Raw genomic sequence first — 23,564 nt, forward strand, 5'->3', positions numbered from 1 at the left:
TCATACAGCATCGCGTAATCACAAAATGACTTTTTGATTACTTTTCATGGAATTACTTTCTCAACAAAAAGTGCTTTTGATTTGATCTAAGCTGATTATTGCTAAATGTAGGTATTCCTTTGTTAAGGGTTACAAGAATTATTTTTTTGACAAAAGAGGTTTTACTGTTTATAGAATAGCCTCAGACTGTGAATCTTACTGATTTAAAAATCACTCATATCCTGTTCAAACAAAGAAAAATGTAAAAGAGAATGCTATCGTTAAGGAGCTGACCCAGAAAAATAAATAAAAGAGCAAAAGCCACTATGTGCTACTGAACATTCGTTAGATTCTGTAGAGAATTTTTTTCTGAATAAAATACATCTTATATTTTCTAGTGCAAAACAAATTACAGCACAGAAATCCCTTCACGGTCTTATCAGTCCATTTCTATAAGGAGGAGAAACGATATTCGAAAAATGTTTTCTAACATTCGTGAAAATCGTATACCTAAAAAGAAAGGACTTACAAATATCAGCGTTCGTCATGGTGCAGAAGATCATTGTAGTTTCCTTCTTTAGACGATGGCGGACTTTCGAGCCTACGGAAGATATATTGAGCTAGCATACATTTGAATAAGATTAGAATTTGGGTAGTTTTTACAAAAATTGAAGCTTTCAAGCCAAGGGCCAAGGGCCAAGGTTGAGATAGACAATTTATCGGACACGCCTACATCTTACGTCAAAAAACGTCAATGCAATGTTTTCGCTAGACGCGTAATAAAAGATACCAAAGTATTGCTACAAAAATTCCCAACGTCAATTTCAAATCAACAAACATTGCTCCTTGATGTCTAATGAAGCAATATTTTGTCTATATACTATGGATATATTTATTCTTCTTATTAATCATTTTTGATATGCTACAAAACTTTTACGACATGGCAAGAAAAAGAGTTCGTAGAAAACCGAAGAAGTCAAAGCAAAATCCAGAATCTCAACCAAATCCAGAGATTCCTAAAGATTCATCGGAGACGACAAAATCGGATGAGAATCCTACTGCAAACACTCTGGAAAACACAAATGATGTACCCAATACTAATGAAGATACTCAGAGTAAGTCGAGGTTTATTTACCTTTTGAGTGAACGATCAAACTCTCACATTTATGGAACAGTTTGACTTAAGGATTTTATCTGATATCCCGATGGCTATAGTCTGGTTCAACGGCACGGAATTTGTTGAAACTCCTCGGACCAATCCTTTCAAATTTCAAGCTTTAGCGTGTAGGAAGAAGATTCCTATACATCTAAATCAGGTGATATCAGGTGCAAGATAATTAATAACAAGTAGCAAGGAAGGAGAGCTTGCTCTTTGATCCGTACATGTGACTCCAGACACCCTTCCTGACTAGGGTATATCTATGTAATCTGTTATTTTGTGATCATGCGTATGTATGCATGTAATAGTTTATTTCATGTTGACGAAAAGGTAGCAGCAAAGGCTAATAAAAGTCAACACTACTTTACAATTAAAAAAAAGCTAATGTTTTGTTGGCAACATCATCGTCGCTGCTACTGAGGCTAGATATTGACAGCTTTTGGTTGGCAAAGTTTTTGTTTGCTTTTTATCAAGCGAAGGTTATCTGTTCTGTGACTTCCTCTCACACGCCAAATGAAATCACCATCACATTCGGAGTTCCATTTCTTAGCATTTTCGCATACATCTCTTTGATTTTTCTTCTTTCATTGATGGTGAAATCATCGGTGATGCTTAGATGATATCCAAGCCACTTCAACTTGTTGAAGTTGCTCATGATTCTTTCTTTTTCTTCTTCAATTTGCAAGGTCACCTTTATTTGACGCTTTCTCCTCGGCCTATTTTCATGTTCGAACCCAATACGATGTTGATGCGTTGGTTTGATGTCGCGGATAGTACTGTTGACTTTTCCGTGTTGTTTCACGTGTGTTTCTTACTACCTTATGCACATGAAGTTTGCATTTTCTTTATGATACTGAGGGAAAAGTATAAACAAATATTCTTTGCTGGGGGGAATTCAAAATATTGGTCACCTCCCTCGAAGTTATCCTGAATAAGACACTTTCTTACGTGTCTGGTTAAATGGAGTTATTATAATGTTTAATTGCGCTCAGAATTCCACGCTATATTCCAAGGTATAAATCATTTCTGTTGAATGAATCCGAAATCTGAGAATGTTTCGTATGCTAAAGGGTTTGTACTCAAATAATGGGTAAAATGGAAAACTAAAAACACAGATTTCCATTCAAGATGGGCTTTGGTTTGGCATTTCTTCTTCTATTATCTTCCATACATACTGAACTCTCGAGCTTTCTCTTTAAAAGTACTTTGGTTTTAAAAAGAAAACAGAACAATACTCGGGAAAGCTCAATGAAACAAAACGATCAAAAGTTCGGTTTCGTATCGCTCTGGTATGGTTTTACTCTGTACCAGAATGAATGCTTCGTAGTACACTCTGTGCGCATTTTCTGTTTGATAAAAAAATTCCCGTACGGAGACCTCTGCGATGAAGCTTGATTTATAAATAGCAACACTTCTCTAATCGTCTCCCCTCTCTCACCAACACTCCATTGCAGCGGTCGGTTTGAAAAATCTCAAATGAGAAAAGACAATGACAACAGACCCTCTACGGCAATGAATTTTGAAATAAGCCGTAGACACTGGGTCTGTGTACAAACAAGTATGGTTTTCGTTACTGGTAGGAAGTGTTCGTACTGATTGCGAAACATTTCGGAGCAATTATCTGATATTCCGATGGCGTATTGGCGGCCACCCACGCTAAAGCTCTGAAGGAGCGGGCCAATATCACCATCGGAGACCTTTAGTAGTCATCGTTTGATGTACCGCATCACAGTCGTGTCTAGCTGTCCTTACACTTTTTGCTTGACTATCGGTTGCACCCGACTGAATTTAGCATGAAAATCTCTGCTGCCTGAGAAACCTTACAGAAAAATGAAAAATGGTAACCCAAAGGTTCCAGATGTTAAAATTTTCCCGACCTTCAGAGCTTTAGCGTGTCGGAAGAAAATTTCTACATCGAGTACCAGATAACGGAGCAATAAAACGGAGCAGTTCCAACCGATGAAAAAAGTGGAGCGAAACCGTTTCCATCCGTTTTGCGTTTAAAAGCTTAAAATTTTAGCGTTTACACTTGTTTCGGAAGCATTTCGTTTCGGAACGATGCATAACCGTGACGCCTGAACATGGTCTAACATTCATCAATTATACCTTTTCAGGGAGAAACGAATCATCAACAAAGACAGTTTCCATGCCCATGCAAGATGACCACCCAAAACCAAAAATTTGTTCTTTCGACGAGTTCTTAAAGAACGAAGACTTTGACAAGAAACTCATGGAGGAGTTTACAAATCAACCATTTCTAAACAAGATACAAGCAATATTCGATAAAGTGTTGAAAATTTTGATGGAACAGTATCGTAGGCTCTATGATGATTATTGCAAGCTTTGCAAAAAGCAAGGCCTTAAACCTGCTACTTTTGAAGGCGCCAAAGCTGGTTCAGCTTCTGAGAAAGAGAGTGAAATGAAATTAAGCCTTCGATTTGCTGCACAAGCTAGCAACGCTCCGGCGGATGAAATTCTGGCTTTGTATAACGATAGGATACAAAATCAGCGATTGTCTGGCTTCATGCAAATAGTGTTGGATGGGATAGACGAAGCATGGGCTGAGCAAGGTAAACTATTAGCACAATTAAAAATGCAGGCATCGGTTGTAGGGTTTTCAAGCCTCCAAATTAATAGATTGTGGCTCGGAGGAATGTAGAGCCTAGCCCGAGGAAGGTCTGAAAGGAGATTTTGGCCCATTCTTTTTCTATGTTTGGCAAAATTAAGCATTTTCATGTTGTTAAATTTCAGAGTGTACTTTCTTCTAAACTTCAAGACAATTCAATTTCAAGATCTAGTGTACCTAATAGAAAATGCCGTGTCCGCAAAAAAATTTACATTATTCAAACTGAATTACCTCGCGATCTAGAAATCGAAACATTAAAAAAACGTCTAACCGTTTTCCGAAATCTTTTTAAGGTATTTTCTAATTTCTCTACTTTTTGTCAAAAACACAACGCTATTTTCTGATATTCAGGCTTCATCACAAAAATTGAGTGAGATCATTCTATATTTTCCCTTTGAGAAAAAAGGCAAATTCGTCAACGTTCCAAGTAATAACTCGTGATTCATAAATTAACATTTTAGAAGAACATGATCAAACACGACCAACGCAATCCTCGACAACAAACGCCCAAAAACCTACCCAAACAGGCGCCCAACCACCCATGCAAAAAGCCGCCAAACAACCTGCCCAACCTGCCACCCAACAAGCTGTCAACGTCAAACAACCTACTCAATTGACCGCCCAACAAACTACTCAACCAGCCGCCCAAAAATCCATCAAACAACCTACCCAATCAACCACCCGACAACCTACTCAACCAGTTGCCAAACAATCTCTCCAACAAGCCGCCCAACAACCTACTCTAATTGCCACCCGACAAGCCGCCAAACAACCTATTCAATCAACCAACCGACAACCTACTCAACCAGTTGTCCAACAACCTCTCCAACATGCCACCGAACAAGCCGTCAAACAACCTACTCAATCGACCACCCAACAACCTACCCAAAAAGCCACCCAACAACCTACTCAACCAGCCGACAAACAAACTTCCCAAAAAGCCACCCAACAACCTACTCCAACAGCTACCCAACAAGCCACCAAAAAACCTACTCGATCTACTGACAAAAACATTGCGGAATCAATAGAAAGAATTGGTGCAGCTCTACGACAACGTCAACAAATAGAATCTATATCGGCGCAAAATACGACCGAGCCACCTCAAGGGTCCTCGGGGGCGACGCAAAGAATGCCTCATATACAACCGCAACAAAGACTATCTGCGCAACCTGGATTATTTCCGCCACCGTCGGATAAATTTTCGTCACCACCAGTATTATCTTTACCATCACAAGAAGCCTCGCCACAACAAGGGGCTACTGTTTTACCGCACGATGCAACTGATTCCCCGCAAAAAACACCTGCACCACCTACAGCAGCTCGAAACTTACCTGTGTCACAGCATCGAAAATTCATGCCCTGGCCACAAATGACACCTGACAGACAGCCTTTTCCACAAACTTCGCCAACATCACTTCCTCAAAGTCCATCAGTCAACAGTCAGCCGGCTAAAACGCTATTGAAAAGACCACTTGTTCAAACGCAAGAAAATCCTACCGCACCACAACAAACAACAGCTGTGTCACCGCAACAAAGGGTGCAGAGAAGAACGTTACCACAAACTTTATTACCCCAAACAAATGCAGCTACCAGACAAAATGTCAAGCGGCAAAGAGACCACCCATCATTCATGTCACCGAATAGTCAAGAAAACATACCGGCACCAGCTCCAAATGAACCAACCGAGAAATCTAGAAAACCAATATCCAGTCTCACTCCGACGGAATCGAAAGCGAAAACAACAAACAGTCAAACCAAACAGATGACAATGAATGAAAGACAAAATACAGAAAAAGTTCAAAACAAAGAGTGGGAAGAATTCAAAAATAAGATATTGCTTTCTGCGAAAGATAACGAACATGTTCTACAATCACATAAAGACAACTTGCGTGAGCAGCTTTGTGAAGAGTACGCACCACCTTCAAAAAAGCCTGTTACCCAGTCCTCGGAACTCCTGAGTAAGGATGAAAAGCCTAAGGACATCCAACCAATGTGTCTGATTGTTGGGAAAGATTTAGCCCTTCCAGTGAAAGTAGAAAAGAAGAAACCGAAAGATAAATCTCAATCAAATGAGAATGATGGTCTACAAAAGTTTCGCGAACATTTAAAAAACAACGAAGAGCATATTCAGAACCTGGAAGCAGAACTTCAAGATTTGGATTCGATAATGGCAAACTATGAAGATGACCAAAATCAAGAAAAAGAAGTGAACATGGGGGACGACGAAGATTCGTTGTCAGCAGACTCATCAGTGCATGAAGAACAAACACTCAGCCGGTTGGATAAAATCCTCCTGGAGAACAGAAAGGTTCGCAAGGAACAACAACACGAAACAGGTTCTGAACAGTTGAATACTATTCGTCGAGAAATCGAACAAATGCGTTGCCAAATGAATGAATATGACAACCAGTTTCATCGACAACCTGGTAGCATTGAGAAAAATTTGGATGAAGCAGCGGCTTTAAGTAGACACATCATGGAACCTACTTCTTTACCAGAGATACAATTCAAATGTCAAACCGTCTCATCATGCCAACCTGACGAACCATGTCTGGACGAATCTCCAGTCAAAAGACCGGAAAGAAAATCCTTTTCACCTGAAACAACTTTCTACAACCTAAGAGAATATGGCGTTATCCCTGAACGATACAACTTCCCAGGATGTCCAGACAAAGCATTGACTCCTTCCAGAGAATTGGTCCACTTTCCCAGCATCGATTTCAACACTCCGTTGACATGTTTCACAGAGTTCCAGGACATTGAAGAAGAGACTCTATCAAGAGACGTGATGAAGGAAGCCTTATCAAACGAACTGCTTCAAGTCATTACACAGACATCACAAGAAGCAAATTCACCCGAAGAATTACCACGCATCGCGTCTTCCACCCTTTTGTCTGATTTCTTGTCACGCTCTTCGCTCACCTTGAACGATTCCCGCCCGGCGGGTGGTGATTTCGGTGCTGTCGGACAACGCCCTTCTAATGATAAAGAAGAAGAAAGACCAAATACTCTTGAAATTGAAAACGTAGAACAAGCAAAACCCGATTCTCCAGTCGAAAACATTGACCAATCAAGAACAGATATTCCTGGTGAAAACATTGAACAATCGAGATCAGATATTCCTGGCGGAAATGTTGAACATGTGATATCGCGTTCTCCTGAAAAAGATGAAAATGAAGAAAATGAGGTCGAAAACGAGGCTGAGAGGGTGATTTACAGAGAAGAGATCTTCTACGGTGACGAGGATCAATCAATAGATTACACTCCTGTACTTTGCAATTATATCAGTGGAGAGGAGTCTCTTTCGCAAGAAACGTGCGATTCTGAACAAGACACTGCAATCGATGCTGAACCATTTCAAGACGATAACGATGAGCCAAAAGAACAATGGGACGAAGAAGAAGCTGAAGTTTACGAAGAACCACCTCAAAGACAACGACAAACAGAGATTGAGCCAGAGCAGCCCATATCATTGGATCCAACATTGTGGCCTGAACTTATAAGTGACTACCCACCAATCAAGAAAACGAAAGCACCAGAGAAGCGAGCGCAACCAGCTATTGATGATCATAAGGAAGATCAATCACGTGCTGAGTATCGTAAGAATGTTCACCAATCAATGAATTTTGTAATGCCAACACCAAAAGCTACTCGAGATGAACATCCAAAACAATCTCCACAGAAGAAAGCGGAACGAAAGAGAGGGAACATCGACAGTTTCTTTCTACCAGTCGAAAAGAAAGGATCACCAGTCAAGCTACCTCCTGCTGCACCATCCCACAATACAACCAGGATACCGTACTGCAACTTATCGAAAGAAGGGGATGAGAAAGGAGCCATGGTCTTGTATCTGACCACCAATAAGAAGGAAAAAGAAAAGACAGAAGGGAATGTGTCAACTTCAAGTCAGCAACAACAGGTTCCAGAATCACTTCCACCACAAACCACACCGAAGAAAAGTAAGTAACCATTCTTTATTGCACTCCCAACAAGAAAATACCAACTACTTTATCATTTAGCTTCAGGAAACTCATGCGATTGCTCAATCAAAGTTTGGCACTACTATATCTTTGGAATAACAAGAGTCGAATGAGTCAAGCTTTGTTGTGTTGTTTGAAATAAAATCTTCTCTTTGCTTATAGAAACGAATAAACCCGACAAAGAGGAGAAAAAGAAAAAGAATAAGAAGCAAAAGAAAAAGGAGAAAGAGTTGAATACACCCGTCAAACCTTTCATGAAAACTCACAAAACTGATGAAGACCAACCTGCAGCAATCACCCCAAAGCGCCCTAGACAACCTTCTGATCAAGAGTGGCTCTCACCTTCACTAGACATTGCACGAAACAAAAGTATGTTACCCTTCCCTACTCAAGCGACGGTTTACACGCTTTTTTACAAGAATATACGCAGCATGATGAAATTGGCCTAAAAATTAAGAATATGCTAAGAATACCCATCATCATTGAATTTGGCAAGTGAACCTAAGAATGCTATTTTTTGAGCATTTTAATTGCCAATTATACCCCAGAAATGCTAAAAAAATACAATATTCTTAATTTAAGTATGTAGTGCATGCTAGATTTAGACAGGGTTTGGATCCAAACATAAGAATACCGTAAGAATATTTAAGGATGATTTTCCCCAAAAAGTTAAGAATATCCATAATGAAATGGAAAAACACCATTAATAAATTTCAGTTGGGTAATCTAAAGACACTCAAACTTATTATTATATTGGTGAACATGAATTTAGTGATGTGTGAATTCCATGTTATTAGAGTTAGGAAAAATTTTCTTTCAGGAAGCGAAGAATCTGAGATGAGGAGGAGGCTGGGGAGACTTTCAACATTCCGAGGTCCCAAATATAATGAACATGCAAACGAAGTAGCTGCTATTTACCAAGAAAAACATCCTGACACGATCATGAATTTCAATACTTGTCTGACGAAAGGAAATCGGACAGATATTCATCAGTCTGTCAAGTGAGTTCGACATTTTTCATTTCTGTATTATTTCAATCTGAAACTTACCAAATCTTCGTTTGAGATGGAGAGTTTGATGATGACTGGCTTCTCTTCAGAGAGGATGCCCGGTTCTGTATTGAGTGGTCTGGGAGTCGTCTCGTTAGAACCGTCTTACGCTGTAGTTTATACTGAAAACCAGCTTGCATGACACTAAGTGTGCTAACAGACGATGTAAGGATGTATAGATTCCCAAGAACATTTTTGTTTTGAACAATAATAATTTTTGAGGTTAACAACTTCTTGGTCCATAATTTTACAGAGAAATCAATCCGCGAAATACCCCTGAAGTGCAGAGTTTCCACATCACCATTCGACGATGTTTGGCGAATCACAATTTCCCTCAATTATGTACAGATGCAAAGTCTGAACGAGTTGGACTTCTCAACATTCTCAAGAAGAGCTGCAAGGTGCTCAATGGTAAGTAAAAGGGTTTAATCTAAGCTGTGGTGTATGAAGAACTTTGTTTTATAAAGTCAGAAATCGATTTATGTTCAAGTCACGGACACGAGTCTTCTGTAATCAGGTTATGCTGTGTTTTCTTCACTAAAATAGTAAGATTAACCCATCAGAGCCATATGGTTTACCAATAAATCTCTTTTTTTTCAAAAACAATTAATTTATTGGCTGAGTGATTTAATGTTGCCTACACCTAGCCTGTACAAAACTGTTTAGAAGGTTTGCCACACCGGTGCTCAAGATTGCCTGAATAAACAATTTTTAAAATCTTGTATTAAAAAAAGCAAGGTAATATCTATAACATGGTAAAATTAATCTTTGTTTTGTGGAACTTCAGATCGTTTCAAGGGACAATCTTCCCCGTTGACCTTCCACGATGAGCATCTTGCAGACTTGTTGAGGAAAGGCGTCATCAAACCTGAAGAGCAGAGTGAAGAAACTGCTTACTCAGCAACTTATAAAGGACAGGGTGGTCGCGTTCTTGTGTTGTTGAATTATATCGAACATTATCGCATCATTGTGTCTACAAGAAAAGGCGATCTGAAGGTAAGTATTATTTATGATTGTTGTTTACATGTTTTTTGGTCAGGCTCGTGTATGCTTAAGTTCTCAAAGCATCCAGGCATAGCTTATGCTTATTATATGCTTATGAATCATGCTTATAATTCACCCCGAGCCAAGTTTTAGCGAAATTTTAGAATTTTTTTAAAAATTTGCTCAGATTTGGGAGCAGTGGTAGCCGTGGAATGTCTTTTGTTCACTTGACCTCTACCAAACCTTTTTAAACTGATAAAAAATGACACCTTCATATGCTTATAAGCGTTGTGCTTATAAAAAAACATGTTTTAGACAAAATATAGAGTACTAGACTCTTTACCTAGTCCAAGCAAGGGTTTGACACTATTTCCCGAGTTTGAGATTTGTTCTGTAGGCTATGTTTGCGAAAACTACCTACTCCTCTAACCATTACAAGAAATATGAATAGTGCAAATGTAGCCAGTTATTTTCCAACGAATTCAAATATTTCTATCATTTCCAATTCTTAGCGATCATTTTCAGAAGCACAAAGCATTGTGTGTAGCATTGAGCAAGTGTTGACACCCAAGAACCTTTCATACGCTTTACACAAAAAGCTAGGCTACGTCAACCCTACGTCTATTGGACATGCTTTCAATTGCCACGTGGAAGTCACCTTTCAGTGTCTCGAGGTAAATTAATCTCATTTGTAAGGAACGAGGTAATGGGCTTTTCATACATTCATGCATTCAGTCTTCTGGACAGATAAATAAGCTGGGAATGTTTATGTTCAAGCTCATGGTTTTCTTTGTATCATTTGAATTAAGGGAACTATTCACAGAATCCGAAATGTTTGGCAGAAATTTGTAATTAGCAATATCCTTGATGAAGAAAAAGTTTAGTCCACCTGTTCATCAACTCAAAGGAGAGAAACTTTTACTACTTTGCATACATTTGGTGTTGAGCCTGATTTTTTGTTCTTCCTTCGTTATTGATTTGTTGTATTTCTTCGTTAACAGGATAAAGATGTATGCAAGTTCCTGAATGAGGAGGGGTTCGATGTCGTCCAAATAAGTAAGTATCTCAAATACAGAATATCTAGTTTAAGTTTTCTGCTCCAAGATTATGGCACAGGTATTAATTTTCTTTTTTGAAATAGAGAAAAACAGAATTTTATTGTACTATAGGGACCAACTTGACCTAAAACTTCCTTTTCTTCTTTCTTTCCTTCCTCTTCCTCTTTCATCGAAAGCCAATAACTGACTCGCACACATTCCCTTTCTTTCGTCTTTGAAAACACAGCATACAACAAACGATCGAAGAAGTACGTTTATCTCATCACAAACACCAAAGAATTCCAACAAGAGGTAAACAAAATTATTTACGTCATTTACTCGACATGGGGCAATGGGTTCGAGTGGAAGAGCACACTAAGAGCGTGGTAGTTCCGGGGAGGAGCCAGATTCTGAAATTCATCTGGAATTTCTTTCTACTTTGTTCTCTTTGGTTATGACCGTAAAACTAATCAAACCGTTTAGATATAAAGAATATTTTCTGAGCATTGCAATTAAGGTTGAAGAAATGACAATGAGTTTGTTGTCTCTGTTTATCTGCAAAAATATTTTCTTATTTTACATTTTACCAGCTCAAGGCGATGAAGTCCATGGATTACATCATTCAGAAATTGAGAAAAATCGAGAACGAATTCGAGGAGGGATATCCTTACTACCATGAGCTGTTGGTTCCAGAGAACGATGCATAGTTTTTGATGAAATATTTTGTTTATGAAAAAATGTTTTTGGAAGTAACTTGAAAATAAGGAAAACAGTTTTCGACAATTTCTTCCCCAAAGGTTAAGTAGACCTATAGTTATACACTAACCTCTAAAAAACCAGTGCAGGTAGTGTAGGAGCACGGATCCATTAGTGGATGCCAGCAGCCTTTGACTCTACTTGCCATTAATGCCCATTAATATCAGATTGAATTTTCGTATGATGTATAATGTTGCAGTACAGGTTTTTTCATAAGAATGGTGTTTCTTATTTCATCAATCACATATATTCTTAACTTCCTCTAATTTTTCTTGTACTCCGTCAAAGATGAAATTGTGTTATTATCAAAAGTCAAAATAATACCATTTACATTAATCCCAAGAGCGATAACGAAAAAGAAACTATTTTGTTTTGCATCCTCGTTTGCATCAAAACAATTTAATTGATATATGAATTTCTCAATTTTGATTTTAATTAGAAGACTGGAAGCGTCAAAACGAGCCGCAACATGTATCATAAAGATCTGACTAGCCTAGTTAACTAAGCCCGTATTCACACGGCTAATGGCAATATAGCGTTTTCGGTGCTTTAAAAGGTTTTTTATATTTACGGATTTTAAGTTTGCCTTGGAGTCAGTCCATGGCGTTCTAAATTCAAGGCCTAGCAAGCGTGCTTTGACGTCAAAATCCTGTGGACCTAATTAATGATGTCATTGCAGTGTTGACGTCAAAAGAAAGAAAAAACTCAAGGTTTTATGTAGCCAGTACCCTCCCACAAACCAAATTTTTTCTTTGTTTTATGGTCAGTTACTCTTTGAAGCGTTTGTCGAAAGTTATCGCTGTGCGGTGGAGGGGGACGTCGATTCCGTGCGCATTGGAGCTCAAAATGGTAGACCCTAGTAGTGCGGAGTTTAGGAGACAAAAAAAAAACAAAGGAATAATTATCGCAAATAACAATATTAAAACAAGGATGACTTTACTATGCCTGATAACATCGATCCTCTGAATCTCTTCAGAAAATCAAGTCTTAATATAGCTCATTTAAACGTGAATGGCCTTAGGTCGAAGCTTTATTTCTTAAAACTTCTCCTTCACCAAGAAAAATTTGATATTCGATGTCTGAATGAGACTAAAATTGACTCGACAATCACTGATAGTGAAGTCTCTATACCTGGGTATTTACCCTGTAGGCTAGACCGCGAACATTCTTTCACGATGATTGATCCCAATTTTTCAAATAGCCCTCACGCTAAAGATTGTTCAATTGCTAATATTGGAATAAGTGACCATTCAATTGTTTTTCAAAGAAGAGAGAAACCAATATCAATAGACCAAGGACCATAACCGCCAGGTCCTTTAAAAACTTCAACCAAGAGGCTTTTCTCGAAGACCTAGGGAATCTCGACTGGTCTGACATGCTCAACTCTACTAATGTAGACGAGGTGGCTGATATCTTTAACACCAATGTGCTAGATGTACTTGACCGTTATGCTCCTATGGTTTAGAGAAGGATAAGTCATGATAGCCCTCCATGGGTCAACGAGGTACTACTTAATGTTGAAATTCTTAGCCGATCTCAATCAGGTTTCCGAAACAAGTATTCAACTGATACAGCAGTTATTTGTGTGTCAGACTTTATATTAGAAGAGCTTGGGAAAGGGAAGTATGTTGGGACTGTATTAGTAGATCTCAAGAAGGTCTTTGACACAGTAGATCATAAAATTCTTTTAAAGAAATTATTCTGCTATGGATTTAGGGACTCCTCATTCTCCTGGTTTGAATCTTATCTGTCAGACCGTCTTCAATGTACACTCCTAGGAGATACTTGCTCGGACATGATGAACGAATGCGCATACGGGGTTCCACAAGGATCGGTCCTCGGACCATTGTTATTTCTCCTTTATATAAACGATATTGGTCAAAGTATTCGACCTTCTGTGTTCCACTATCTTTACGCAGACGATACCATCATTGCTGTCAGTTCTGACTGCCCCGTGAGGCTTAGAAAAGATCTATCTGGCCAACTTTCTGAAGTCGGACATTGGTTCAGCCAAAATAAACTCACGGTAAACACGGGCAAAACCGAAGTCATATATTTTGGAAGAGCAAACAAACTGAAGGAATGCAAGAGGTTGGTCCCTATCCAATTTCAAGGCGACACTCTTGAATGCAAGGAGAAAATGAAATATCTCGGTGTCATCTTTGATGAAAACCTAAAATGGGATGCCCAGGCAATAGTGCTCGCCAGAAAGCCTATCTCAAACTAAACAAAAGGCATCTCTAGCTTTCTTGAAGATCACATGAAAAAAATGCTTTTAAATGCTCTTGTTATGCCACACATTACATATTGTTCCAATTCTTGGAGCACTATGTCAAAGGCAAACCACAACAAGTTTGATTCAGTCCTGAGCAACATCTCTAAAACCATGCCCATCAATAAGACACAAGTATGCAAGGACGTGAAGGTCGAACCGACATCGACCACCTTGTCAGGGGAGACTTTTGAAACTAAAACGACCAACATCCAAGACCATGCTCGTCTCGACATTGCTGCTAGGGGATTTTGGATTCCTGGCCAGAAGGCATTCTTCGACGTAAGGGTTTCAACCCAATCGCCAAAAAGTTCAGGAATTCCACTATCTCCAAAGCATGCAATGCAAACGAAAGGGATAAAAAGAACATTTATAATTCAAGAATCATGAAAGTTGAGCAACGTCTCTAAAACCGTGCCCATCAACAAGACATTTGATCAGATTGTCGAATACAATAAAACACTGATGATGTTCAAAGGGATGCGCAACATTGCGCCAAAATATTTGTGTGATCGGGTAAAGCCTGCTAGCGAGCGACATGAACGCCGCACTCGCTTTGCAAGAGAGAATAAAGTCTTTGTCCCTCTTTCCAAAAACACTTTTGCTAGTCGAACGTTCATTACCTCAACCACACATCTGTGGAACAATCAACCTTTAGAAATAAAACAATGTGAATCCCTTTTATCGTTTAACACTATTTTTATTAGGGGGGTGTTTTCCACAAGCCTAGCACTCTTTTGCTAATAAAATCTTTAACACTCTGAATGTTTTTTACCTTTAATACAGTATAATCTTATTAGCAGCATGTATACCAAATTTTACAATTATACACCGACCAGATCAGGTTTTATGGCTTTTTTTGTGCAGGCATATCATTAAACCCAGCTAAAACCCTGTAAAATTCCAAAATCTTAAATTTAGCATAACTTTTGATCTAGGCATCCAACTAGTCTACTCTCTCAACCGTAGAGAATGTTTAAATCATGTCCTCAGAATACTAAAAAGTGACCTTTGAAGTAACCAGTCATTTTCTTGACAAAGTGACACTATTTGACAAAAATATTGACAGGGTCATTAAGTATGATGTCTATAAGTTTTGTTACACTTAATATTTTGATTATACTGAATGAGATGCCTTTAGTATGAATAGATAGAACTTGTGAGTAAGAAAAAATTAGGAAGGCCAGTTTTAGAGATATGAATCTAATCAATTATTCTATTGTCTTTATGCTGACAAAATGACTAATTTCGACAGAAATAACAATTTCTGATGATGAAATACAAAGCTTCTCAAACCTGTTTCAAAAAAGTTTGTGCCACTTATTATTTTGATGCTGATTATTATACAAAAGGATAGAAATTGACACCATAATCAAGCTCCAAGAGCGTCGAAATGATTGTTTTACGTATTTGACACGTGGCTTTAAAGTAAATGAGACAGGGGTGAGCCTACTCTTCAATATGATATACATTAAAATGGTTAGGAGAGACACTCTACGTTGGAGAAAGGGGAAAAACTCGATAACCCAAATTTATCTGGTCGCTGGTCGTGGTCGCCGGTCGTGGTCGCCGGTCGTGGTCGACGTTTAGAAACTTATTGCTTATCCCCTTATTGCTTACGCACATTTTGGATTGTGAGAAAAGTGACGACATCTGAGACCGCTTGTTGATTTGATTCAGCGAAAATGTGTCCCTGTGAAATTTGCACGGAACAGCGGAACACTTTTTTTTCATAAATCTACATCGTAATTATACTACAAAGTTTCGCAGATAATTGATCTAATTAAAAACTTGTTTTCTAATCTTCTAATGAAAAAACATTGAAAGCGATTATAATCTTTTCTTTCCGAATGCCTCAACGATTACACGTTTTTATCCATAAGAACATCCAAAATTTTTGAAGCCTTCGGATGTTCTTAACTTTTTGAGTTTATAGCCTAAGAATATTCTTAACATGTTCTTGTTTTCACCGATTTTTGAGTATTTTTGTCCATTTGCCTAAGAAATCAGGTGTTTTAGAGTCCGCGAAGCCTTAAAATATTCTTAACCTGTTCTTAGTATTTTGGCCATCGAAGCCTTATGTTCTTGTATAGTTTGTTCTTATGGAAAAACGTGTACCGCGCACGTCTCAAAAACGTAATAAACAACCAACAAAAGAGGAACACTTTTACTTTCCACAGAGAGGAACATAGTTTAGGTATAAACTTACTTCTTTCTTTATGATTTTTGTTGTAAGAGGAACAAGGAAAGTATTTGAAAGTTACATAAATAAAAGTTGTGAAGGTCTTTTCTTATCATTTTAAACTCAACAAGACACAAGATGCAGAGAATATTTTTGTTAGTGCTGGTCGTTGGATTGGCAGCTTGCCATCGAAGGCATAAAGGTAAGGAATTTTGAATGATTAGTATTTTTGAGCACTGTACTATGCAATTTGTTTTTAAGGAAACACCCACTTTGAAAGAAACATAATCGGGTGCAAGAATTAGACAAAAGTAAGGGTAAGACATCACTTCCTGGACTAAATATTCACATTCCATAGACTTTGTCGGGACATTTCCGCTGTTTTTTTTAAGATAACCGGCCGAAAATTGTAAAGGGTTTTTTCCAGATTTTCTTTATCAGATTGGATGATGCTCGCCGGATATTTAGTCTTTTTTTCGCTGAAGAATAGCAGTGGAATTTTAGTCCGGAAAGTGAATGACAAGTGAATAACAATTTCGTTTTATAAAAAAATTATTTTCCTTCATTAGGGGGCAAAGAGAGATGGAGAGAGACAAATGAACGCTTATCATTCCAACTTCCAAACGGTAATGACTTAAATTTCATGAAATATTTTGATCAAAATTTAAAAACGAAGTACTGGAAAATAAATTTTCCATCTGTTAGGTCGATTTCTAGCGTTTTCGAGCACTTTCTGAAAGTAACTTTTTCATTTAATCGAGTATAACTTTTGATCTAATGAATCGGAATTTTAAGATTTCGAGAAAATTAGTCTCAAAGAGAGGCGTACCCCCCGGGGGGGGGGGGGCACTCGATCTGAAATCGACCATACGTTCGGCCCAAAATTTGGCTTCTAAAATCGGACCCTTACAGTGCAGTGAATTTCCATGAAAAAATCATACCCTTTCAGTGCACTTTTTAAAAATTTCTCGCCCGTAAGGGCGAAAATTTTTGCAATTTTCCAAGAAAATGTGGAAATTCTCCTCCAAAATTGACCAATTTTGTGATAATTTTACCAAAAAATTGGCCTTTTACCAAAATTTCCTACCCTTACAGTGCAGTTCAGTGCAGTCTTGTAATTTCATACCCTTACAGTGCACTAGCTGAACTATGAAAAACCTACCCTTAAGGGCCGAACGTCTGGTAGGTCATTTACCTTGAGTGCCCCCCCCCCCGGGCGTACCCGCTACTTTTTCCTAAAGTCAAAGTTTCATCGATTACAGGATATTTGTTGAATCTCGTAAATCAAGACAAATTACTATATAGATAAAATTAATCTTCCCTTACAGAATGTAAAATAGCTATCCATACCAGCGATGAAACATGTCAAAAGGATAGACTGACCGATATTGCGAGGGCTCGATATTGGTACATACTTTCAAATGAAAACACCAACATTGATTTCCCTTTGGCTCATGAAATCCCATGGTTGGCCCATAACTTAACGGCGGTTAATTACTATTACGCATTGGATCCATTCGAATCGCGATACATGGTACTTCTCAGCACCTGGATTTCCGCTATTATCACCACAATTACGCCAGCCATAACCAAGGCTTTCGCAGGTGTCTCTTTCGAGTCCAACCAAGAGTATGTTGCGTGTTATGGTGCTTTCCAGAAGGCCATACAGGTACCAGGCCTAAAACTTCTTACAAACGTAGTACATGAAGCAAAGGACTAAGGTCGTTTAGAATTCATGTAATACAGAAATATGGATGTTATATGATAATACAATACTTGTTAAGGGATATAATATTAGTTTGTATACAATTGACTATAATTTGTATACCATCATTTTTTTGCTTATTTTCTAAAATGTCTGAATTAGTCGTAGCATAGAGGTCAATAGACCTGCGAAATATATTGCTATAAAATAAAATGCTAGACTAAGGATAATCAGGACTGGATAATATGAAGTTATGTATGATTTATAATGACAGTTTATTATGAAGCTTAACCCTATTAGCCCCAAGCTTTTTTGACTTTTGTATCCCCAGGGGGGGGGGTAGAATCTACCACCGTCGATTATTTTCGATCTAGAAGAGCTATGGCCATGAAATTTGGTACAGATGTTCTCCATCATGATACAATTTTCCAGGAAGAAAAAAAAATTTGATTAAGTCATTCAAAAACTGATGACGTCATCACAAAATTTCAACCTGTCGGAAAAAAGCCCAAATATATGGTTTACAAAAATGTATATTACAGTCGAACCAATAAAGATATTTCAATTATGTTTGAAGATTCTGAAAGATAAAAGACTGTTCTTTAACATAATTGCCGGTTTCGCAAATTCCATGAAGAGTTTTTCTTAAAATCTATGCTGAAGATGAGTAAAATTTTCAAAATTTGATGACGTCATAAATGATGACGTCAGCATTTTCAAAAATTTTCTTTTAATTTTTTAAATTTGTATTATCAATGCCTATCACGTGTCAAAATTTGAAAATGATTGAATAAATAGTTTAGAAGTTATCAGCACTTTAAAATTTTGAGTTTTAAGCGATTTAAGCTGGGTTTTATGTCATGTTTCACAATAAAGTCATAAAACCTGATCTGGACAACCTATGACCCTAAAATTATGCACAAGTACTCGTAATAAGATTTTATTAAAAGTCAGAAAGTTTCAAATCGTTTGAAAAATTTTTCTCCGAGATATAAACAAAAGAACTCCAGCGTGGTAGATTCTACCCCCCCCTGGGGCTAATAGGGTTAAGAAGACTCCACTTTGGAATTTGTTTATGGAATCCCATTCTCAGTAAAAAAAGATTCCTTTCACAGTATAAGACCACGTTCACACGCTACGTTCCGTTTCGTTCCAAAACGAAACGATTCCGAAACACTGTGTGAACGTCAAAATTGGAAACGTCAAAAAAGCAGACGTTACAAAGCAAAACAGATCGAAACGGTTTCGCTCCGCTATTTTCATTGGAACGGAACTGCTCCGTTTTCTTGCTCCGAAACGTTCCGAAATGAGTATGAGCACTTCCTATCCGTAACAATTACCCAACAAATACCACACCGGAGCGATACGAAAGCGTAACGTCTGAACATGGTCTTAGATTTAATAAAAACTTCTGTATTTTCAGGCGCTTCAAGCCCCGCAATACTTTGGCAATCCTGCAGAGTATCCCGACTTTACGGATCACATCACCAATGGTTATTACCTGGAAGACGATGCGTTTGTTCAACGAAGACTTGCGGGACAATGTCCTTTCCTCATTCAAAAAGTCATCACTGAGGGTAAAAAACATCGCACATACGTTTGACTCTTGCTAATTCGAACTATAGAAATAATTTTTAACTGTTTTCCTCTTAATCGGATTATAGAAAGATTCGAATAATATAAGATCGAATTAAAGAGAGCCGGCACTGCAGTGAAAGATATCCGAAAGGGTCCCAAAAAAGGAAACATCTGACGAAAATTGAACACAAAATTTCATCTTTTCACATCACCATTTCTTTTGTTCTCTCTGATTTTCATTTTTCAAATTTCCTGATTCATTATCCTCATTTATTGACAGGTGAGAGAGGGTTCAAGCTGGACGATTTGATGCCTATGTTGAACCAAGACTTTTTTGAGACGTTCGAGATGAAATATTCCGATGAAATGGTCACCATGGAAGAGGTATTTAATAGACTAGTTTATAATCCTCGTAAGACAGTGAATATGGGTAGTGTATGATAATAGGATGGTTGTTAAGGGGTAACATTAGTTTTTATAAAGTACTATTATAGACTAAAATAGACCTTATCGGAGTTTTCTATTTTTCTAAAAAAGCGAGGAATTCCTAAGAGATTTCTATTGTAATACACTTGAAACAATCCCACAATGCATCGCTTTTTCAGAAAAATCAAAAACTCCGATAAGGTCTATTTGTCCCTTCTACTATCTTTTGGTGATTTTCTACAGTGTCCGAATTAGTTTTCTCCAGTCGTTTGGTACCTTCAATCATACATCAGAGTCTTCATGTAGCTCAAATTTCTTTAAAGTTTAAATACATTTTCCGAGCCTTCAGTTAAAGTGAAGTACTCTCTGAACTAGTCTGATTCGCAGACCTAAACAAACCACAGATGTGAATACCAGCAGCCTTTATCTGTTCTACATAACAGTTTTGCGTACCCTGCATGTGTTTGGGTTCTATTAGACTGGCGCGCCAGTCGGGCTGGAACGGTATCACACGGGAGAAGTGAGCGCAGGAGTTAGGTAAGTGTAGGAAGAAATTTTGTCGGCGGCAAGGGCTGAAAGCTGTTAATCAGCAGCCTCTCAGCAACTTTTACTTGTTCTCCTACGCAGCTCCTATTTCAGCAAACGCCGCCGCCTTTATGTTCCCACTCTCTGACATGATTAATCAACAGACTAGTTTGCTAGTCTAGGGTTCTAGAAAAGGAGCTATATGGTTCACTAAAGTTCATATCTTAAAGGATCTTCCTTTCTGTTTCAGGCCATCAATCATCACCGTCTGTTCGTCCTCAATTTACCGAACATGAAGGACATCCAGAATGCACCGGACGCTCACGGTGATCTGTACACCGACCGTAAACTCTCTCCTCTCACTTCACCGATCTCATTCTTTCTGTTGGGAGATGATGGTTTGTTGAAACTGGTGGCCATCCAAAGATATCCCAAATCATGTAAGTAGACCTTTTCTTTTAGCTGAGCGAGACCAATCTTTTCTTTTCACCCTCTAAATTAACAGCTATTCACTTCCTTTTTAACGTTGTCGTTAAGCATCAACGTCTTTGAAGAAAATTGAAAATATCAGTACTTCAAATTCCTTATCGTTCCAGCTTCTGAAGTGTACACACCATCAAGTGAAAAGAACATCTGGTCGTTGGTCAAAGGAGAAGCTGAGCTCGCATCTGACATGTACTGTCAATCAAAAATTCACTTAGGAGGCGTTCATTTCGTGTCCACCATCTATTGTTTGTCCTTTAGACGACATTTAAGCACCAAACACCCTCTCTACGATTTCTTTAAATACCATTGCGAAGGGACTGTCCCTCATATCACCACAGTCTTCGGGACTTTGACCACCCCCAATAGTTTGGGTAGCAAGCTTTACGGAATGGGAAGTGAAGGACTCGTCAAATTAGCCAAACAGAGTTATGATGAGAGAAATTATGAACACTCCACCTTCGACTTCTTCATTAGGGTATGTATTTTTTTCTACTTACTTTGGAGTCTATATGACACACAGGAACACTACTTTGTTCGAGTCACGGAAACTTTTAGATAGGGAACAAAGTTTAATAGGCATTGATTGTTAACTGAAGGGACAAGAAAACTTGTTCGAGTGAAGGAGACATTCGAGTTGTACAGGTGAGAGTTAAAAAGACTCGATTCTGTATACGTAAACTTTATTTTTAGGAAAGTCTCGAGGTGTAGTTTTTACCTTTATAGCGGTAATCGAAAAGAGGGGTAAATCACCGCACTCCATAGCATAGTGAGCTCATTGTGGATATATAGATATGGTTAACCCTAGAATATGCTATCGTCTAAGACAAATCACCATCTAAGAAATAAGCCCAAAGCTGAAGAAAATTCGCAAACAGGCTTTTTTGCTGAAAAGAGTTTACAACTGGTAGAGTTTGTCAGTCTTCGAAACTCTCCCGCCGATTTTTTTCTGTATACCGCCATAACGCCAAACCGCCCTATTTTCCCGCTTTTACTATCACTGTAGACGATAACATCGTCTAGGTTAACCCTCGCCAACCTTCTTTTTGTTTTACCAGGGTCAAGGTTTAGACGATACTCGAATCAAGTATTACCCTTTCCGTGAAGACGCCATTACATTGATGGGAGAGTTCAACATCTTCATTGAAAATCTTCTGAGGCGTTATTATGGATCAAATTCTCATCGCGTCCGCGCGGACAAAGAATTGCAATCATGGGTGAACGAATTGTCCATTGATGGGAAAATTCAACCTGATGGCGGAAAAGGAAAGGTGAGAGAGTGAAGTCATTTGAAATTTATCCCTAGTTTTTGACGTCTAAGAATTAATTAGTCACAGAAGTGAACAATGAATCTGTCAATTGTTTTTAACTTTGGACTACATCACAGAAAAATAGGGAACTTTACCGAGAAAACTTAATTACTACTTACCACAAGTCCTGAAAATTGTTCTTTCGATTCAACGCTGGATGGTTTACCAGCAAATCAACTTGTGATCTCTAAAGACGAAAATTTATCTAATTTATCTACCTTTATCTAATTCCCTTTTTAGGTCATTGCTTTCCCTTCATCTTTCCGTTGGCGAAGTCAGTTAAAGACTTTCTTGCAACGTTTCATGTGGATGAACATTTTTCACACGTCAGCAAATTATTACACACACCGAGATTTCCTACCAGCTTCTCCAAGTAAATTTTACGAACTGAACAATGGAACACAGCTCCCTTATCTTCAAGCACTCTCTGGAAAAGCATACAATGTTGTAAGTACCTTTTGTTGTAGTTAATCTAAATGATAAACTTCTGGGCAACCATTTCTTTGGGATATTTGTAATTACAACTTTCAGTCCTTTCTGCTACTAAAATTTGAGAAAAGAAACAACACAATTTTAATGATTTCGAAATTCAAACTCTGAGTGCCATAGTCGTTTATAATTCATCTAATACAGTAATATGTGTCTTACATGATAATTACGATAATTGTTCCTGGATAAAACCGGTATCAGTTTGTCTTAACGACTGCAATTTGTTATTTTTTGCTTATTTCTCTTTACTATGTCTGAATTAGTCATCTAGCATACTACATTATAAGTGCCCAACTACTCTGTACCAGAAAGTAACGGGGTGGTACAGTCACTTTCGGTCGGGGTTGTGGACGGCGAAATATGTCGTTTTTATGAAATTTGTCGTTCTTTTTGTCTATTTTTAGTAATGCAGGATTCTTTAGATAAACCCCTCCACTCACGTTTATCATTTCTACGGAATTTTGAAATTAGTCCGTAGATATCCGGTCTGTATTTAAACAACTACGATTTTTTTCTTATAGGAATATATGAGATTCGAAGGAATGTTGAACAATTTCCGAGTGAACAGAATTTTCTCATACTGGAAAGACATCACAAACCCGACATACCGACGAATTGTGCGCAAAGCTTTTTATCGTTTGAACACCATCGTCCAAAAGAAGTTAGAAACAAGAAATGCTGAACGTAAAGCCAAAAATCAATTGGGTTATCAAATCATGGAACCAAAATGGCTGACGAATAGTATTCATATTTAAAATATATCTAAAATATTTTTATAAATCTTTATAATCTTTATAGAAATGCTTACCCGGCAGCAAATCTTTGTCTTTAGTTTTGTGTAATTTCTCATTTTCTCATTTTTTTATTCTTGTTATTTTTCCTAAATACTTCATCTGAAAAAAATAGAAAGAAATAAAACGTAAGTTAACTACATCAGGTGTAAACAATATTTTGACTGACTCGAAAGCCCATACCGTCGACCCTGTGTATATCATACCCCCAACCCTCTGTGTGTTACCTATCA

General features: G+C 38.0%; 2 protein-coding genes across 3 annotated transcripts; both read left to right on the forward strand.

The window, feature by feature from the left end:
• The first annotated feature begins 802 nt into the window (after nucleotides 1-802).
• On the forward strand, nucleotides 803-11,584 carry LOC136807499 (enolase-phosphatase E1-like). Of its 2 annotated transcripts, XM_067064086.1 has the most exons (11): nucleotides 803-1,094; nucleotides 3,253-3,708; nucleotides 4,226-7,723; nucleotides 7,907-8,113; nucleotides 8,565-8,745; nucleotides 9,047-9,204; nucleotides 9,581-9,789; nucleotides 10,290-10,451; nucleotides 10,779-10,833; nucleotides 11,062-11,126; nucleotides 11,405-11,584. In XM_067064086.1, the coding sequence occupies exons 1-11, from the start codon at nucleotides 836-838 to the stop codon at nucleotides 11,519-11,521; spliced, it is 5,367 nt and encodes a 1,788-aa protein (XP_066920187.1). In that variant the 5' UTR covers nucleotides 803-835; the 3' UTR covers nucleotides 11,522-11,584. The 2 variants fall into 2 exon arrangements, with proteins under 2 accessions (XP_066920187.1, XP_066920193.1); XM_067064092.1 differs by lacking the exon at nucleotides 3,253-3,708.
• A 4,414-nt stretch (nucleotides 11,585-15,998) lies between these two features.
• LOC136807516 (uncharacterized) lies at nucleotides 15,999-23,425 on the forward strand. The gene is made up of 10 exons (XM_067064099.1): nucleotides 15,999-16,226; nucleotides 16,594-16,650; nucleotides 17,353-17,693; nucleotides 19,153-19,306; nucleotides 19,588-19,691; nucleotides 20,509-20,698; nucleotides 20,855-21,219; nucleotides 21,800-22,012; nucleotides 22,292-22,498; nucleotides 23,062-23,425. The coding sequence occupies exons 1-10, from the start codon at nucleotides 16,163-16,165 to the stop codon at nucleotides 23,293-23,295; spliced, it is 1,929 nt and encodes a 642-aa protein (XP_066920200.1). The 5' UTR covers nucleotides 15,999-16,162; the 3' UTR covers nucleotides 23,296-23,425.
• Nucleotides 23,426-23,564: the final 139 nt, after the last annotated feature.

The sequence above is a fragment of the Clytia hemisphaerica genome, unplaced genomic scaffold, assembly GCF_902728285.1.
Source record: "Clytia hemisphaerica strain Z4C2 unplaced genomic scaffold, Clytia hemisphaerica genome assembly, whole genome shotgun sequence".
Classification (NCBI taxonomy): Eukaryota; Metazoa; Cnidaria; class Hydrozoa; order Leptothecata; family Clytiidae; genus Clytia; species Clytia hemisphaerica.

Coding starts and splice junctions, on each gene's coding strand:
- LOC136807499 (XM_067064086.1), top strand. CDS start 836: ATGAAGCAATATTTTGTCTATATACTATGGATATATTTATTCTTCTTA. Junction 3,709..4,225: donor CGAAGCATGGGCTGAGCAAG/GTAAACTATTAG, acceptor TTAACATTTTAG/AAGAACATGATCAAACACGA. Junction 9,790..10,289: donor CAAGAAAAGGCGATCTGAAG/GTAAGTATTATT, acceptor TCCAATTCTTAG/CGATCATTTTCAGAAGCACA.
- LOC136807516 (XM_067064099.1), top strand. CDS start 16,163: ATGCAGAGAATATTTTTGTTAGTGCTGGTCGTTGGATTGGCAGCTTGC. Junction 19,307..19,587: donor TCAAAAAGTCATCACTGAGG/GTAAAAAACATC, acceptor ATTTATTGACAG/GTGAGAGAGGGTTCAAGCTG. Junction 22,013..22,291: donor CTGATGGCGGAAAAGGAAAG/GTGAGAGAGTGA, acceptor TTCCCTTTTTAG/GTCATTGCTTTCCCTTCATC.